At 41.0% G+C, this 20,118-nt stretch overlaps 1 protein-coding gene across 2 annotated transcripts in view; it reads right to left on the bottom strand.

Annotated features, from left to right (window-relative positions):
* TPH2 (tryptophan hydroxylase 2) overlaps positions 1–15,760 on the bottom strand; it is a 105,507-nt gene extending 89,747 nt beyond the window's left edge. Inside the window, exons 1-5 of one of the 2 annotated variants that reach the window (XM_015537566.2) lie at positions 15,655–15,760; positions 12,959–13,128; positions 10,232–10,415; positions 10,021–10,121; positions 4,994–5,061 (exon numbers count right to left, since the gene is read on the bottom strand). In XM_015537566.2, the coding sequence (XP_015393052.1) occupies positions 4,994–5,061; positions 10,021–10,121; positions 10,232–10,415; positions 12,959–13,128; positions 15,655–15,760 (629 nt within the window). The remainder of the gene's footprint in view (positions 1–4,993; positions 5,062–10,020; positions 10,122–10,231; positions 10,416–12,958; positions 13,129–15,654) is intronic. The other variant, XM_007082253.3, reaches the window with a different exon arrangement.
* Positions 15,761–20,118: the final 4,358 nt, after the last annotated feature.

The raw sequence follows: 20,118 nt of genomic DNA, 5'->3' as shown, positions 1-20,118 counted from the left end.
AAAATCAGATTGTAGCATGCTGCCAGAAGCCACTCTAAGGAGCTTATTTTAAGTTATTATTGTGTTGACATCTTTTTCCTTTGCTCTCAGAAAGCCATCAGCACTAGAAAAATGCCTATTTCAATTAGAAATTGCATCTTTATTTTTTGTAAACTGAAAGGAAACCTAACTTACTTCATGGCAAACTGGAGACAATTGGCCAGGCCCACCTGGGATTCGTTACCACCTGTGCCCCACACCCACACGCACCATAACCCGAGCTTGAGCCCCAGCACTCCATGGGTTTGTGTGTACGCTCGCACATACACACATATATAAACACACACACACACACACACACACACACACACACACACACAAATAGCTAGCCCTTAGCTATCCTCAAACTCATATTCAGAGAAGCCACAGCAGCAATGGCATAAAAGGCATTAAGGAATGATTCTTTTCTCTCTACTTTCCACAGGTCCTGGGTTTGTGCTTTCCAGATCTAATCTCTCCTGATAGGCATCTTCCTCACTCTGGCAACTTACAAGAAGCACCAAGGCAACTGACAATCTGTATCTGTATTGTGGCAGCTTCCCACACACACAAATGGGACTATGATTGCTTTCTATGAAATCTTTCCCTAAAGAATGATGTCGCTCTGCCCAGAAAGCTTTGGTATAGGCAACAGTCTTTAAATGGGGAACTGAAGTCGTTTTCATCTAAGGATTACTTCTTGCGACATTTGAGCTACAGTATTTGTTAAGGTGGCAGCATGGTATTAACATAGCTAAAGAGCTAAACAATAATAGTTCAACTGGAAACTGAAGACAGACTGTGACAAAAGGGAAGGGGGAAGACGTAATAATAATAAGTGACACGATCACAAATCGTGTGCCAGGGCCTGTGCTAAACACAACATGTGCCTTCTCTTCAGTAATCCTTACTACAACCCTGGGAGATGGGTCGTATTTGGAGACTCACTTTCTAGATGATGAAACAGGCACAGTGAGGTTGATTACCCAGCCAGGAAGCAGTGGAGTCAGGACTTGAACCCCAGACTGTCTGGCTCCAGTGCTCTAATCATTTTGTTGTTTTTAATCTCTTTGTTGTTAGAGGTAGTCAATCTGGACTCAGCACTGTCCCGGGAGAGGGTTATAATGCCCCTGGATTCCAGACTCTCTTAAACACCGTTTGGTTTGACTCTATATCCACCAAATAACATTCAGGTTAGCATTTAGCCTCTCTGGAGTCATGACAACAGGGAGTTTTGTGAGTCATATGAGAGTAGTTTCTCCCTGTATAATGATGAATTGGTGGTTTCCTGCCAACCTCAGCCTCTTGAACATCAGGGCCCTTGAAACTAAGCACCCCCTAGCCCTGCAAACAGGGGTCAGATCTTGGAATGTTTCAGCTCCATCCAGAGACTTCTCTGTGTAAAATCTCCACCATTTCCAGCTGCGGGTCTTGCAAGTCTGTGTCCTGTTGCAATAGCGTTTGAATGGAGCAGACCCAGGCTCCCACCACCCTCCAACCTCTTTTCCGTTCATACATAACCTTTGGAATCATCTTCTCAGCCACCCTCTGCCTCTGGAACCAGCCAACACCATCTTTTGAGCATAGCCTGTTTATCGCCCACCAATGCTGAGCTCCCAATTTGGTCAGAATTATTCCACCGAGGTGGAGGCCACCATCAACAGCCTGGTCGGCATGCATCTGCTGGCCTCCTGCACCTACCTCTCTCTGGGCTTCTATTTCCACCATGCTCGTGTGGCTCTGAAAGGCACAGAGCACTTCTTCCCCAAGTTGGCCAAGGAGAAGCACGAGGATGCCCAGTACCTCTTGAAGAGGCAAAACAACACAGCAGCCTGGCCCTCTTCCAGGACACACAGAAGCCATCCCAGGGTGAGTGGGTTAAACCCTGGGTGCCATGGAAGCTGCCATGGTTCTGGAGAAGAATCTGAAACAGGCCCTCTGGAGCTCATGCCCAGGTTCTGCCAACAAAGAACCCCAGCTCTGTGACTTCCTAGAGAACCACTCCCTAAATGAGCAGGTGAAACTCAGCAAGAAGATGGCAACCACCTGGCTAACTCCACAGGCTGGCGGCCCCCCAGGCTGGGCCACATAGGTATTTCTTCCAAAACTTCATTCTTTGAGAGGCCCTCTGGCATCCCCTGGTGCCAAGGCTTCTGCCTGAGTCCCTTCCTGCAGGCACTAGGCAGCTTTTTAACCACCCTGGAGCCTTCTCCTGAGTAGTGGACCCAATGGAAACAATAAGCTTTTTGCAGGAAAAAAAAAATGTCCACCATTTCCAACCACCAATTTTTACTTTTGTTTTCCATAGACACGGCAACTCAATTTTACTCTTTAGCTAAGGGAAGGTGGTGAATGTAAACTCTTGTTAGTGCTTTGAGAACCTCACCCTCCATCATTTTCACTACATGTTCTTTGCCTCTTCTCTCCATGTCAATATATTTTCCTTAAAACACAAACACTCCCCATTATCAATGCTCTTTGAAAGTGTTTGACTCATATATACCAATTCTATCAGTGTCACCACAATATCAGCTTGCTTTGTTCAGTTTCTGGAATCTACCAAGAAGAAATTAGTAACATTTGAGATAGATCCTTGATCACTATGCTAATAAAACCCTTTATATATACATATACATATATATATACACACACACATATATACATATATGTACATACATATATTTTCACATATATAATACATATATCATCTATGCATAAAATACATATTTATCCATCTGTTTTGTCTTTTAAAAAAGGCTCTGCCAAGCACTGAGTTTTTATCATGTCCTGGGGAGTTCATGCCCTAGTGATCTGTCCCACCCACCCCCCCCCCTTCTGAGGACCCATGTATGACATGGTTCCCCTGGGGACAATCTGTGAAACAAGAGGAGCAAATCTTAAGTCTCACAATCACTCGTCAGACCCTAATGTGAAAAAGTGAGCTCAGCCCATCAGAGTCCCCTCTTAGCAATTTGGGAAACAATGGGAGATGGGGCTAGTGAGTGATGGTGCTGAGGGTAAAAATGGGGCAGGAGGTCGGGCTTGGGCCAGGACAAGTCTTATGTATGCTGACATTGTGAGGGGGTAGAAAGTCACATGAAGCTAAAGGCGGTCAAGAAACTGCTTGAGGGGTGGGGCGGGGGGACCTGGGTGTCTCAAGTCGGTTAAGTGTCTGACTTTTGATTTGGGTTCAGGTCAGGATCTCAGGGTTCAGGAGATAGAACCCCACATCAGGATCTATACTGACAGTGTGGAGCCTGCTTAGGATTCTCTCTCCCCTTCTATCTCTGTCCCTCCCTTACTCTCTCTCTCTCTCTCTCTTCCTCTCTCTCTCTCTCAAAAATAAAATAAATAAATAAAAAATTTTTTTAAAGCTGCTTGGAACAAAAGAAATAAAAATGAAGTAGACAAGGGCATTTGGGTGGCTCAGTCAGTTAAGCCTCTGACTCTTGATTTCAGCTCAGGTCATGATCCTAGGGTGGTGGGATTAAGTCCCACATCAGGCTCTGCACTGAGTGAGGAGGCTGCTTGGGATTCTCTCTCTTTCCCCCTCTCCCACTCACTCTCTCTCTCAAAATAAATAAATAAACATTTTAAAAAATGGAGGAGACACATGTGGAAAAGCATGTGCCAAGTGGTTCTGGTTTTTAGGATCATAAACATGGTAGAGAAAGAACAAAAGGTGTCTGGGTCTTGGGAGGAGGAAGGGAAGAGCACTAAAGCAACAAAGGAAGTTATACATGAGCCAACAACTGATCCAATCATGGGTGTGATGTGGGGTCCTTTGTTTGACTTTGCTTTAAGCCCCTGTGTGTTATATTCCTTAACGAAAAAAAAAAAAAGAGGAAAAGGATAAAGCAAACACTGATACTCTCTAAAACACACAAAATGTCTGAAATTCTCACCAAGGAAAATTTGCCCCACAGGGCAGTCAAGCTTCTCAACTACTCACAAGTAAAATAAGAAAGAATCTCTCCTATTGGGTATGGATTTACATTTTGTTCTGAAGACAAGGTTCATGTAGCCGATCACACACCAAAGGAAAGGCAGCAGTGTGATGGTCTACGAGCTTTATTAATGTGAGCAGAATATCCTAACATCCACTCCATTTTCCTACACACGGCCTGCAGTCAACACGTGACATCATTACTGGTCTCAAACATCCTGTCACTGCTACTTAGCACCATGCATTATGCATGGTCCTAACCCCAATCCTGAGGTTCTCCAACTTTATCCCCACCCTGATCTGGGATTAGGTAAGAAAGTCTTCCATAAGCCCTCCAATTTATAGCGAATTTCCCTTTCCATGTAAAGCAAACACATGTCTTTTTTATTAACGCCGCTTACATGAACCCTTGTACCAATCCTGCTGAATCTTCTACTTTCACTGGGGAAACTGAACATTGAAGGAGATTACTGACAAGTCAAATCAAAAGTAAAATTAAAACACATTTTCCGGGTGTGCCCGGGTGGTTCAGTCGGTTAAGTGTCCAAGTTCAACTCAGGTCATGATCTCATGGCTCGTAGGTTCAAGCCCTTCCTGGGGCTCTGTGCTGACAGCTCAGAGCCTGGAGCCTCCTTCCAGTTCTGTGTCTCCCTCTCTGTCTGCCCCCTCCCATTCACGCTCTGTCTCTGTCTCTCAAAAATACACATTAAAAAAAATTTTTAAACACATTTTCTAGACCCTACAGAGTATATAAAAACGGCACCTTGTCTTGGTAGAGCAGCAAAGACAATGGTGAAAATGTAGCACTTGGCCTGTGACCTGCAGGACTCATTATTTTACAATTATACTTGCATGTCAAACATCAGTGTTGGCATTGAAACCCTACAAAGTTGGTGAGTATTTAAAATGGCTCGTGCCTGCCATTTTAGCCAAGGTAAAGTGAAGACAAGACAGGTCTATTTAGCACAGTGTGTGTTTTCCCTAATTCGCCAGCAACAAGTCACAGAAAAGAGTTACACAGGTACTTACTATTTATAACCCATGGCCACATCCACAAAATACTTTCTTCTCTGTCGATAGACATTGTCCTTAAATCCCTTAAACAACAAGAGATTAAGTTATTTAATAAAGTACCAAAAAGTAGCTGCAGAAGGCCTAAAAGAAAATCACTGGGGTGTTTCTTGAGTGTTCAATTCAAATGTAAATCCGATCCTTGGATGACCATCTTGATGACACAGGCAGAAGCGAATTGTGCTTACAGTAAAACCTCATTAAATTTGGGTTGTACTAATTTGGGATGCGCGGGAATTCAGGCTAAAGTGAATGACACCCTTTGGTGTTCAAGTATCATTTACATGTAATTGATGTTAATCACAAGTCAATCTTACCCTGTTCATTAAAACAGGTCCCTCTAACACGGTTACTCAGTAAGTTAACCTAAACGTAATTTTGTGTAAATAACCAATAAATGCACATTTATTAAAAATCCTATCATTCAGAATAATCACGGAATCCCCAAATTAGCATGAATTAAAGAGGTTTTGCTGTTTTTTTTAGGAGGATAGCCACACAACGCAAAATCGATCATAAGGGATTCATGCACAGCATAGCAAGTTGGTTCCATTCCACGGTGACTTCCCGTGATGCTCTTTAGTCGTTAGCAACTGCAGGACTTTTATTCATCATCATGCACCTGGGAAATTAAACATCCTGTCTGCCACTGTTCTGTCAGGCGGACTACTACTGAGAGGAACCTCCTGGTTTACTCAAGAATCTCTCCTCTTGTCAACAGACTTTCCATTCTCCTTTCCTTCAGGTACTTTCAATCAATTCTTTCTGGGGCTGTTTCTTCAAACTGCTGGAAACCCAGAAGGAGTTGTTTCAATTTAACTTCTTACGTCTGCAACCCCTGCAACCTTAAAAGGTAGCCAGGAAGCAGTGACCACTCTGAGAATGGAGGCCAGGCAAGACGGGCCGCTGGGATCCCTGGCTCTGAGGGGAGAGCTGGGACAGGCCCACAAAGGCCTAGACTACCCCTGCTGTGGTTAGCATGCTTCTGCAAAGGTGGGCTGGTCAGAGGAACGTCAAACTCAGAGAAAATCATTCTGTTCTCTTGTATGGTTGGAGGAGAACTGGCCTTCAGGACTGTCTGCTGGGCTGAGGTAAAGAACTTCCACTGCCAACAGCCTTTCTCTCAGAAGAGCACTCCTAATAGCAGGAGACAGAGAGAGTATCTGAGATCACCCAAACACGCTGCAGAAATGAAGTACCCGCACCAGAGAAGCTGGTGCTGTCTTTCTTCTGCTATGAATTGGGAATTTTCAAACCAGTATTCACAGGCAGGCTTATGAAAACTTATAATGTGCACACGCAAAATGACGTGACCGTAGCTACCACATTCACAAATGCGTCTGTGACCTGAAAATGGTCTCCTGCTTTCGACGAGAAAGTATAAGTTTCAACTCCCTAGTGATACCAAGCAGCCCAAGATGCTAAAACTGACGAGTTCCAAGCACCTTTATTACTCAAGAGGAAAGAAGGCCTGACAAAGGGAAAAGAGTCATGTGAAAAGCACAGCACCTGTTCCCCAGCTCCTGCCAAACCAGACACCATCCTGCAAGCATCGTTGTCTGCTGGGCTTCCCAAAGATTCTCGACTGCCTCTCCTTGGCAAACACCTGCACCTTTTCCCAGGCATGCAAGAGAGTGATTTACTCATCATGCCTCATTAGCCTCGGATGGCAGTGGTTACGAAAACACCAGTGGTGATCCAGAGCTTCTAGGCTGGAGCTGTGGACTAGCAAAATAAAAGAGACCCCAGCTACACCAGTGATTACAGGGACAAAGAATTCCTTGGCCATCTATTCTGGACTGAAGGCAGGGATAAGTTACCAGATAAAATAGAGGGCACCCTTGTAATATTTGGAGCATACTCATACCAGGAAATTATTCCTCATTTACCTGAAATTCAAATTTAACTGGGCATCCTATATATTTATTTGTTAAAGCTGGCAACCCTAGTCCCCAGCGAATATCTGTCACATACCCATCCTTCCTCTCTCCATTTAAATCAAGGAGAACTAAAGACCCAGCCAGTACCCTAAAGAGCTCAGCCAAGTGTGCGTTGGCACTCAAGCAGCTCTCCCAAATCGTTCAACGCTGGTGAAATATTAGAATCCCCTGGGGAGCTTTAAATAATACTCCAGGGCGCCCAGGTGGCTCTGTCAGTTAAGCATCTGACTCTTGATTTCACCTCAGGTTATGATCTCATGGTTGGTGAGATCAAACCTCACCTTGGGCCCCATGCTCAGCCAGGAGCCTGCTTGGGATTCTCTGTCTCCCTCTCTCCTTCTGTCCCTCCCCTGCTCATGCACACATTCTCTCTCTCTCTCTCTGTTTCTCTGTCTCTCTCTCTCTCAAAATAAATAAACATTTAAAAGAAAAATAAATAAACAAATAATACTCCAAACCTAGATGCATTCCCAGAGGTTCTGATTTCAGCACTCTGAGGTGAGACTGGCCTCAGTAGTTTTTTAATTCTCCACAGATTATTTGAATGGAAAGCTAAGGTTGACAATTGTTCAGCTACAACATTCGTTCTCAAAACACTAGAGCTCATCAGGATCTCCTGCAAATCCTCTCAAATGCAGATTCTAGGGTCCATCTTGAAAGTTCTGATTCAGGGGGCTGAGCTCCAAGGAATTGCATTTTTAATAAGCACTTTATGGTGGGCCATGAATCACACTTTGAGAGACCCTCCCAGTCCAGATCCTTGCTACTCAAAGTGTAGCAGACCCCCAGTGAAAGCCTCAGCTGGGACCTCACCAGACACGTAGAATCCCAGAACTCCCATCTGCACTTTGGAAAGACCCTCCAGGTGATTTGTTTGTCCATTAAAGTTTGAGAGACACTGACCTAGATAGATATTTAACCCTTTCTAGGTAGCCTCAGCAACCTGACTCTCCCACCCCAGCTCCTTCCAAGCCAACCGAGAGCAAGAGTGCCATCCTAACACGATAATCCCTGTCTTGAAACTGAGATTATTCCCAGGCACCCAAAGTCCTTAGACAACGTTCTCCGTGCTCATCAAATAATAACCTACGAAAAACACCAATTTACCAATACCAGATTTTGCATAACGAACATTTGGCGTGCTTATAAAAGGAATACATGTGATTAAAAAAAAAAAAAATGACGAGTGAGATAGTAGATTGCTAAGTACTTGCAATTATTTCAACTGGCTGCACAGAAAATAAGAGAAGGTATCATAAAGTAGGTATAATTAGGAATAACAGAACAGAATTAAACACAGAAAAATTCACACTATCGGAATAAATTTTTTTTTCAAAGCAAGGTCAGTGGTTCCTGTGGTTGCTCCACTAACAAAGCTGACCCCTTTTTTCCAGGTCGAGTAATTTAAAAACTAGACTAAGGGGAACATTTGGAAATACGAGGTTAGCAAAAATTCATTTACTATCCAGGCACTGATCTGAATGATACAGCATTTCCATCCCTGGGATTAAGCATTTACTCTTGCCAAAATGCTTTCCAGTTGTTTTATTAAGTAGGCTTTTCAAACGCCCCTTGGAGGTCAATAAGAATTTTATTTCCACTTTTTACATAAAGAATTTGAGGTGCAAAAATAGAGGGACTCGCCCAAGGTCATCCTGCAAGTTAACAGCTGGTATCCGGAAAGTCCCATTACTGCTAAACTCTTAAATCAGGCGTCTGTGCTAATTCTGACTCTTCTGGAAGTGGGAAAGGGGAAGATAACAAATGGATGATTATTAAAGGCACTTTTGAGTGTTTTTCTAACATTTGGGAGCGTCACTCATGAGTTACTGTGAATTATTCTGAAATTTTAGACTGGCAAATGTAACACACCACATCTTTGGATAAATTCAGCTTCTTGAAAATAATGCAATTGAATTAGGTCTGTTTGACCATTACTTGAATGGTATATTATGAATTGGTTTGAACTGGTATATTGCGTGAAATGACTAATTCGATTGAAAATTTCCTTGTTTACTGAAGTTGTCATAGTTTCCTCTAAAGCAGTGGTTCTCAAACTTAGATGTGGGCTTGTTATAACAAACCCCCAGGTAATGTTGATGGGGCCGATCCTGGGACCACACTTGCAAAACCACTGCATACAGTATAGTCACACTGTCACATTTCTAGATTTCTTTCGTTTAAAATAAAGGAATAACTGTACACCATTACCCTCAGACTGCAAAGCCCTTCCATAAACATGACTGATCTGCTTGGGTTTCACTCTTTTATCTCCCCATTTTTCGACAAGGGGCACCAGGAAAAAAGTGCTTGTAACAAATGAGTACATTGCTTACTTCTCCCAGACTATTAACTATACTTCATTCTGACCATAAAGAAGTTCCAGGTCTCTTGTGTTAAATAAAAACTGATGTAAAGGGGGAGGTAGGAAATAATGGGAAATGCTTACCTACGTATCATATTTCTTTACAGGTGGCCATTTTTATTGGAATAGACGAGAGATAGTGGTAAATAGATTCAGAGTAGATGTGGGAAGAGATGTGTTTTCCATCACAACCTCATTCTAAAACCCTCTGCCCTTCCATTGAGACTGAAGCCCACCACATTACTCTGCTCCTAACTACCTCCAGTCAAGGAAAATAGCGAGGAGAATTTTATTCTCTCACTGAGCCCCATAATGCCTAGTCCTCCCTCATTTCTCAAAGGGGTGATCAATTTCAGTTCATCGTTTTCCAAGGGTCACCATCTGCAAGTATATCTCAGGCTGTCTAATACTACAGAAATATTCTCCAAGGTTTTGAATCTCCTCCTCTCTCCAATCCTTTTAAGAACAAATGTTATGTGGAAATGCCATCCTTCTAATCTGCTTCCAGCCACCGCATATGTACAGGGAAGCTTTATCATTTGAAAGTCTGCTCTCCGTGATGGGGAATACATAATAAATTGCTCTACAATAAAGCGTCACAGCACACAACATGGCACACTGGCTGGCACATGCGTGGAGCTGGAAGAGCCTGCATGGAATGGATCTTACTGGACACTTACTGGGTGATCGGCGTCAAGCTCAGAACCATACATGAGAACTCTGTGAGAGCATTTGTCTAACTCAGAGATCTTCCGGGGGAACCAGGGCACATCCTCTAGCTCTGTGGGAAACACAGTGCGAGTTCAAAAATATTAGCTCACAGATTGCATTTTCCTCTTTGCAACATTTCTCAGATTGCTAAATCACCCGACAAGGAGAAGCTGGCCTTGCCTTCCTCCTCTGTCCAAATGTTCTCCGGCGGATTCAGCGTTACAATTGTACTTTGAAATTTCAGCAACTGAATGAGCTCGTTAAATTCCGTTTTGCCACACTCACAGTCCACAAAGATTTCAACCTCTGAACTTCTTCTCCGGGATTTCCTGGACTCGATATGAACCATGTTGACATGTTTCTCCTGTGGAAATGTAAGCAACATCTCTAAATTACCTTCAGGGCACAATAAAAGGGACGCCACCGGCTGTTCTTATTCAACTCTTAAGAACAGGTGCTAAGTGCCCACAGAGGAGGAAAAGACCATCTCCTTGCTCTCTGGTTGACTAAAACATGGAAATGTTTCCAACCACTACCTCTGTTAATGGAAATAAACACTGTATATAGTTTTTCCCATCTTATTTTTTTAAAAAAGAGGGCATAAAAGAGCATACACAGGGCCCTATAAAATGTATTATAATTATGAATATCATTGTTTTCTTGAACAGCCCACATCCCGCTGGGGGGTGTACATGGCTATTTGGAGGGGAGAAATTAGTTTATATCATCATATGATCCCCAAATTTATATTTTTATTTTCGTATGTTTCAAAAAAAAAACCATAACTAACCTCGAATCCCTGATTTTATAACAGTATAAGTTTTCCTCATAAGTTAAAGTTTAAAACACAATAATCTTTGAAAAAATAAGTACATGGTACAAATGGCAGGCAAATGAGGCAGACATTGGGCAGGTGGTATGAAAACGACTGATAGTTGGGAGACACAAGCCAAAGTGTAACCCACATTGTAGAAAAAGAAAAGGAAGAAAAGCAGCCAAGAAAGTATCTCTACAGGCAAAAACAAAAACAAAAACAAAAACAAAAACAAAACAACAACCAAAAAACACACCTAAATGGGACCATTTATCAACTATTCTGTTTCAGCAACCTCCAGACTAGTTTCATGCAAGGATACATCATTGCAAACCTCACCCTGTGACGGATTTCAGGGGTAAAGTTCTCCTTCCAATAAGGTGTTCAAGGGAGGGCAGCAATTTAATAATTTATTTATCAGGTTGAAATTTGCCCAGCGATGCTGTCCACCCTTCCCCTGAGTTAACTGAAGACTAAGTTCTCCTCTCCGCCCTACCCTGCCCTTAAATAAGCCAAAACCTCCCTATCACACCAGATGGTATATTGCAATTATCAATTCACATTTCCTCATACAATCCTGGATGGTCTCCGAATTTTCAGCACGGGAGCAGGATAGGTGGTTTCCAGTACAGAGTAAGATCGAATCAAACAGATCCTCCCCTGTATAAAGAAAGTAGTCCTGTGACCAGGAAACTAGATACTCTATTTCTGTTTTTATTAACCTTTACAATAACGCCACATTTTCTAAATCGGCTGATAATAAAGGTAAGACTAATATTAAGGTCAAGAGTCTTCACACACATGCTGTGTCACTTTGGGCTCTTAATGTCCATTGGTTGAAGCAGAGTAGGTATTTTTAGACAAGGGAACTGGGGTTTGGATGGGTTAAATGGTTTAGCTCTGACCCCATGACTAGCTGATGGCCTAGTGAAAACTCTGGGCTGCTAACTCCTTCTCCAGGGAGTCTGGCCTGCCTTTGGGCACTGAATGGCGACGGCCCTGGATGATACAATTATGTGTGAAATATTTCCCCAGATTTCCATTACCACTGTTAATGGGGCCTGATCCTTTCTTCCAGGTCAAGAGAGAACAAGGAAATATTTGCCAAATGAGGCTGCTAATTCCCCCTCTATGGTCATCAAAGAGACCTTACAATGAAGGCGTCCTATCTGTACACTTTGACAAAGCCCTTTCACTCATATTAGTGTATCACAACAACCTTGTTTGGTAGGAATGATTACCGCTACTTTACAAATGAAGAACTTGAAGCTAGGAAGCAGCTAGTGATTAGCCAAACCAGGAGAACACAAGTCTGAATTCTCTGACTGCAATTCCAATCACCTTTCCACTGCACCGACAGGCCCTAGGCACCATACAGAGCTGGGCTCCCTATCTTGCAGCCCAAATCAGCAGCCAGTGCCCCCAAACCAGATGCATTTGTAAGGGACAATGCTTGCTGAAGAGTAGGGTAGCCATCAGGTTTCCAGAGGGCAACAGTGTTTCTGGGCTTTTCTAACCTCCCCCTCAACCAGGCTCTTTCTTGAGGGTTCAAGTCACCAAATTGGACCTGGAAAAAAAGCTACTACATTTCTATAAAATAGAGCTAGCCCTAGCTTATATATGGGGAGATTGACTCATCTTTCCGAAAGACGTTAAATTCATGAAACAATGAGGCATGGGAAACTACCAAATGCCTCTCCTTATGCATCTCATTTTAGGCAATAAATGTGCTCATAGAACATGCACACAACTCAAATGTTAACAAATCAGATAAGGCTGCAGGCTCTTGATATTTGAAGAGAGCCTGTTGGCTCCTCTTGCATTTGCTTTTTCAGGTGTGAGACTCCCATTTTTAATTACTGACTTTCCTATGACTATAGTCTGAGGAATTTCTAAGAGGCTAACTCAGAATTAATAAAACATAGGTGATGCAAATCTGCTCATTTCATTGTTTGGCAGACACACTTCCCTTGTAAAGCTTCATGAAATTTGGTTTCTTTGAAATGGATTCAGTGATGTTTCACAGCAGAGGACAGGTCTGTAATGGGGCACATGGTCACTTTTAAAGTTATGTAATGATGTTTTAGATTTACCTGAAAGAGTTTCAACGCTTTTACCAATCCTCCAACTTCATTTTTCAACGAGAAGACAACAGCCGTCTTGCCACTTTCGGGACCAGTTTCACTTTTGCTGTTCCCCTTGCTGCTTTTTTTATCATCATTTTTGCCAGAGTTAGCTTTATTTAACTTCAAGAAGGTAGAAATACACACACATACACATACACATACACACACACACACACAAATATTGATTAGGATTCCAGAGTTCCCCTAACTAGAGTTCTTGTCAGATATTCCATTCATATGCCAGAAACTTCAGCAATCCTATACACTCAAAGAGAAGCTACCACAGAACTCATAACTTTTGATCATAAATACTGATCCAATGTATTCTGGGACACTATTTTCCAAGTGCTCTAAGATACCCCTCAGTGGTTGAAATCTGATCCAGGGGGGTCAGATTTGGTTCACTTTATTTAATAGTAACAAAAATCTGACCATCATAAAGTCTCATATATAAATAATTCCTGCTTTTCTTTCTAGGTTTATTTTACAGCATGAAATTTGGTCTGTTAGCCTACTTGCATAATATGGAAACTCTAGTAATTAGTAAATAAAACAAAAATTAAGACCAAACATTTTTCACAACAATAATTTTAGTTTAAATTAAATCTTCAAAATAAACTACCCATTTCATTCTGAAATATGTCAGGACACGCACTGAAATTGATAACCTTACTTTCTGCAATTAGATCCACATTGTCAATGTGAATCTATATCTGCACAAGTTCAACACAGAGGAGCATATTTAATTAAGGCCATCTGTGTTAGCGATAATATCTGAAAAGTGGCTGTTACAATCCAGCCACAAATAAAAGAAAAAAGGGAAGGGGAGGGAGGAAGGGAAAAAGAAAGAGACAAAGAGAGAAAGGAGGGAAGGAAGGAAGGAAGGAAGGAAGGAAGGAAGGAAGGAAGGAAGGAAAACTAGCTAATCATTAGAAGCAAAGAGTAAAATCTGAGAAACTGAACATGATTAACACTTCATTAGCCATTCAAGATATTGTAACACAGGACTAAGTGATGACTATTAGCCCTATTGGTTAAAGACAAAAAATGGCAGATTTCAGAAACTTGGATGGATCACATTGTCAGAAATACAGAATAAAAAAGCTGGGAACTTTCACGTAAAAGACAACGTGAAGTTAGGTGGTACTTTTTTGTGTTCTTTATACGCAAACGAAGACTTGAGCAAACAGAGATGTTTCTCCCTGGCAAGTAGTAAGTTGGTACAATCAGACCAGTCTCAGGAAACTGAGTTTCTCACGTAACTGAGAAAAGTACATTTGATATGTACCCAGTGAACAGGGACTTGTCACTCTCTTTCTCTGATTTCCCTACCAGCTTTATTTTTACATGTTTCACATTTTCACATTGCCTCACTCACCAGATTTTTATATCATGGAAATGAATATTTTATTATATGACTTGAAAGAGAAAAAGTTCATGCAGACATTGGCATTTGACAGTATGTTTAGTCATTAAAGGCTCAAATGCCACAGCACTCTCACTCAACATCTGCCTTATCCTCACCACATAACACACAGATCTTACCTATTTAAGTAGAATTTTTTATACAAAAGGGTCATACATTAACCATAACTCTGAGTTCTTTGTTTTCCTTCTAGCAGTTCATTATGACTTCAAAATTCCTCAGTGTAATATCTCATCCAAATATTCATGATATTTAGATGTTAAAAAATCTATTTACATTTTTGGTCTCCTTTCTGCAAATTGATTTAAATAGTCCTATAAAACTTACCCCGATTACTTTTCAACACTTTTACCACTAATAATGCATTGTACAATACAACCTTCTGGCACATGTTTGGAGCTACAATGTTGGAACAGAACTTTCTATGACACAGACTGAATTGTAATTGGTTTGATGAACTCTGAGGTTATAATAATGAAATCGTATTTAATATTTTAAATCACTAGGAATCTGAATAGATTTTTCTGTTCATTGTCTTTTTTATTAAATCACATGACTATTAACTCAAATCAGGATCTAAAATCCCACAAAATGTTTCCTTTTTTATTCTGTTAGTATTTCAATACAAAAACTATCTTAAATACTGAAGCAAGTGGTATGTTGCTTTCATTACTCCGTCAATTAAAATGGGGGGGGGGGAATGGGGTAATGAGGAAAGCAGGAAAACTTTTGAAAGGAACCAGACTTTCTTTTATTCCAATAATCAGCACCTATAGGCAAGAATAGAAAACATTACTTCTGTATTTAAAAAAAAACAAGCTTTGTAGATGGTTAGAGGTATAGGGGACACAATAATCTTGCGGGAATCACAGAAATCTATTTAATTTCTTCTCTCTGTTCCTACTCATAATAAATGGCCTTTCAAAATTCTACACACTCTGTTTAGTTGTAGATATAAGACATTGGTTCCTACAACCTCTTGTTCCTGATGTTCAGGAACTTCTTTACTTTCTACTTATAAACTTTGAGGAAAGGAAGTTGAGAACATAGCGATCAATATACCCACTTTATGGAGAAGAAAGACTGAAGGCAGACAGCAGGCAAGCAGGGTATACAGATGATAGAGGAACAAGTTGAGGCGTGTGTGCTTGGTCTATATCAGGTGTCCCTATGGCAAGGATAAAACGATGGCTACCCTAGAAAACACTCGTCTAGAGTGCCAGCTACTCAGTACTCACTGTTAAGCTGCCAAGTATCTGATGCTCTTCAGGCACTGCTGAATCCAGAGAAAACCCTCTCCTTGCCCAGTATTTACTGGAAAACATCATCATTGCCGGCTGCATGGATCCCGATGTAATTTTCTTTCTCTGCAGCAGGGGGGACTAGAGGGGCAGTTAGCAGCGCTGGCGGAGACAGAGCGGGAGGGGAGTAAGATAGACGACTGCTCCAGGCTCTGTCCACAACCCTGGTGCTGACGAAAGAGCAATGAGAATCGTCCCCTCCCCAGGCTCCTTTATATGAGTGACTGGGGACTGATGGAAGGCTGATTAGAAAGAAACTCATTTCTGGCTGCCGATGGCCACGATCAGATTACAGACCTGAAGGCTGGGGTTATCTGTGCTCCTGTCGCGGTTTGTTTCATAGGTCGAACAGTCGTTTGGGTGTGGGTGGTGGAGAACAATACATAATGGGGATGTTATTTGTAAAAGAAAACATCTGTCCCCTGAGGTTAGCTCTCATCTCTCAAACCTGTTACTGGCAAGCTAACCTCAGACTTTAGGTGACTATGAGTTCAAAGGTTTTGGGCTTTCTTTCCAAAAGGAAAAAAATTTTTTTAGAAAGATCAGCACTGTTGAATCCTTAAGCCATTTTATTTTGTGTTAAGTGTTTTCTGATCTGATGTGTTACAACTGTATGTGTGTGATGGCTTTCATAAAAGGCACTGCTTCCCAATCCTATGATGCCGCTGTGTGGTGATATTCAGGCAATTGTATTGTAAAGGATATGTAAGGCTTTGATTTAGCCACATATGTGGTTGAGACACTAACCCTAGAATCTTCTCCACTTTGTGAGAAGGAAAAGGAAGATAAATGCCTATATATCAGTCATTCCTTTGATGCTATTGACGGTTTCTGAATTTTTCCTCTCCACTTGTAACTAGATCAAATCCAACAATTTGAAATGTATAGATCAATTGAAGTACTTACTATTCAAACTTTAGTAAGTGATAATCACCATGTCACAGGAAAATATTATCAATCTCCTAAAGGCTGGAAGACTCTTCACCAGATATGCTTATTTGACTGCAAAACTAAACAAAACCTGGGGCTGGTGCTGCTTCTCTGTACAGAAAACAAGATGAAAAATGTTCAAAACAGAAATGGATGAACTAGTATTAACTGGATATTAATTGTTTCTGGAATCTTCAGGGAACATAATTATTATCTGACCTAATTTTGGAAATATTATTTGGCATGAATTTCCTCCAAAAATCAGCTCTCATAAACTGATAGGAAGATGAAGTTTGTTTTTTTAAAGATTTCATTTTTGAATAATCTCTACACTCAACATGTACTTACAACTCCGAGAGCAAGAGTCATATGTTCTATGGACTGAACCAACCAGGCAGCCCCAGTAAGATGAAGTTTAAATACATTCATCGAGGTTTAGAATATAGGATTTTAAGATTTTCCAACACTGTCCTAAAACATTTCAGTAAAATCATGCTACTTCTTACTATTAAAAATATAAAATACATTGATTGAAGTAATGATAATAACAATAGCTAATATAGGTGAGTGCTTAGCATTTTCCAATTTCTATTCCAAGAATTTTTTTAGGTAAAAACATGTTTGATCATCACAACAACACTAGCAAGGCAGTAACTATTATTTCCATTTTATATAGGCAGAAACTGAGGCACAGAGAATTTAGGTAACTTGCCAAAACGTTCATACAATTAAAGAATGGCTGAGGCAGGATTTAAATTCAGGCAGTCTGCCTCCAAAATCCATGCTCTCAACTATTACATTATACAGCCTCTTAGGTATTCCACACGAGGAAACCTAAGTAGGCTCAAGAGACCACACATACATAATTTCAGCTAGAACAGGGTTTGGGATGATGTGTAATTCAACAAAACTTCGTTACGCAGACACTTTCTGTTAGGCATTGAAACTGAGTTCTGGCGATGCAAAGATGAATGAGATACAGTGCCTACCCTCAAGCAAATCACACATGAGCTGCAAGAAGCACACATGAAAATAAATAAGTGAAACAAATATATTGACTTATGAACAGAAGACATTAGGAGCACAAGAGACAGGGTGCTCAATGCTACCTTAGGGGAGTCGGGAGAGGCGCCTAGGAGGCATTGCCTGGGCTGAATATTTATTTATTTATGTATGTATGTATGTATTTATTTATTTATTTTTAATATATGAAATTTATTGTCAAATTGATTTCCATACAACACCCAAAAGATGCCCTCTTCAATGCCCATCACCTACCCTACCCTCCCTCCCACCCCCCATCAACCCTCAGTTTGTTCTCAGTTTTTAAGAGTCTCTTATGCTTTGGCTCTCTCCCACTCTAACCTCTTTTTTTTTTTTTTTTCCTTCCCCTCCCCCATGGGTTTCTGTTAAGTTTCTCAGGATTCACATAAGAGTGAAACCATATGGTATCTGTCTTTCTCTGTATGGCTTATTTCACTTAGCATCACACTCTCCAGTTCCATCCACGTTGCTACAAAAGGCCATATTTCATTCTTTCTCATTGCCATGTAGTACTCCATTGTGTATATAAACCACAATTTCTTTATCCATTCATCAGCTGATGGACATTTAGGCTTTTTCCACAATTTGGCTATTGTTGAGAGTGCTGCTATAAACATTGGGGTACAAGTTGGGCTGAATATTTAAAAGTGAGTTTGTTCTGGGTGTCTACGCTAGAGAAATTAAAGTTTGTATTCAAACAAAAACCTTTACAGAGGTTCTGAAAACAGCCCAAATGTCCTTTGGTGGGTGAATGGATACATAAACTGTGGGACATTCATAAAATGGAATACTTGTTAGCAATAAAAAAGGAACATAACTATTAATATACACAAACTGAATGAATCTGAAAGGCATTATGCCGAGTGGAAGAAGTCAGGCTTGAAAGACCGTGTATATTTATATGACGTTCATAAAAAGATAAAATTGTAGTGGGGGAGAACTCATCAGTGGTTGCCAGAGTTTATGGGTGGGGGAGGGTGTGACTCCAAAGGGATAGCAAGAGGGAGTTTGAGGGGGAATATTTTATATCCTCATTACAGTGTTGGCTACACTAATCTCTCCATGTCAAAATTCAAACTGCACAAGTTGATTTTACTATACGCTAATTTAAAAATAAAATTTTAAAAGCTTCAAAAAAAGTGTTTGTGTTTGTTAATCAGAATGGAATAGGAGCTAGAAAGCAAGCTATTCACAATGAGATACCACCTCACACCAGTCAGAATGGCTAAACTTAACTCAGGCAACAACAGATGTTGGTGAGGGTGCGGAGAAAGAGGATCTCTTTTGCACTGCTGGTGGGAATGCAAACTGGTGCGACTGCTCTGGAAAACAGTAGGGAGGTTCCTCAAAAAATTAAAAATAAACTACTCTATGGTCCAGGAATTGCACCACTAGGTGTTTACCCAAAAGATACAAAAATGCTGATTTGAAGGGGCACATGCACCCCAATATTTATAGCAGCACTATTGACAATAGCCAAATTATGGAAAGAGACCAAATGTCCACCTACTGATGAATGGATAAAGCAAATGTGGTATGTATACACAATGGAATATTACTTGGTGATCAAAAAGAATGAAACCTTGCCATTTGCAATAATGTGGATGGAACTAAAGTGTATTACACTAAACGAAATAAGTCAGCCAGAGAAAGATAAATATCATATGATTTCACTCATGTGGAATTTAAGAAACACAACAGATGAGCATGGGGAAAGGAAGGAAAAATAAGATAAAAAACAGAGAGGGAGGCAAACTATAAGAGACTCTTAAATACAGAGAACAGACTGAGAGTTGCTGGAGGGGTGTTGGGTGGGGGGAAGGGCTAAATGGGTGATGGGCATTACGGAGGCACTTGCTGGGATGAGCACTGGGCGTTATATGTAAGTGATGAATCACTAAATTCTACTCCTGCACCCATTACTACACTATATGTTAACTAGCTTGGATTGAAATAAAAAAATTTTTAAAAAAGAAAGCAGGTTATTCTAGGTAGAAAGAATTTAAGAAAATATACAGAGAATTGTTGTTGTTCAACAATGCTGGAGTATGGCACCCAAGGGTGCCCTGGGAGAGAGAAGGCTAAGGAGGAAAGAGGGGTCAAATTCTGCTAAAACTTGAATGGCATTCGGTGGGCTTTATGCTTTATCATCACCTTTTGCTGCAGGTGAAAGAGAACAATTAGAAGGGCGTTATGCAAGTTAATAGCATAACCACACTGGTATCTTAGACAAGAAGCAACTTGGAGGAGACTCGAGACTGAAGGCATCCACCCCACACCACTTAGGGCTTGAAATAGTCTAACCAGTAGACGATGACCTGGATTAAGGCAACAGCATTATGGATGCAATGGCAAAACCAGAGATGTTAAGGGATAAAATCCATCGAACATCTGTACTTGGATGTGAGAGCAGGGAAAAAAGGTGC

The sequence above is a fragment of the Panthera tigris genome, chromosome B4, assembly GCF_018350195.1.
Source record: "Panthera tigris isolate Pti1 chromosome B4, P.tigris_Pti1_mat1.1, whole genome shotgun sequence".
Taxonomy (NCBI): Eukaryota; Metazoa; Chordata; class Mammalia; order Carnivora; family Felidae; genus Panthera; species Panthera tigris.
The sequence above is the reverse complement of the archived record's forward strand: the minus strand, read 5'-3'. Positions and strand labels throughout refer to the sequence as shown.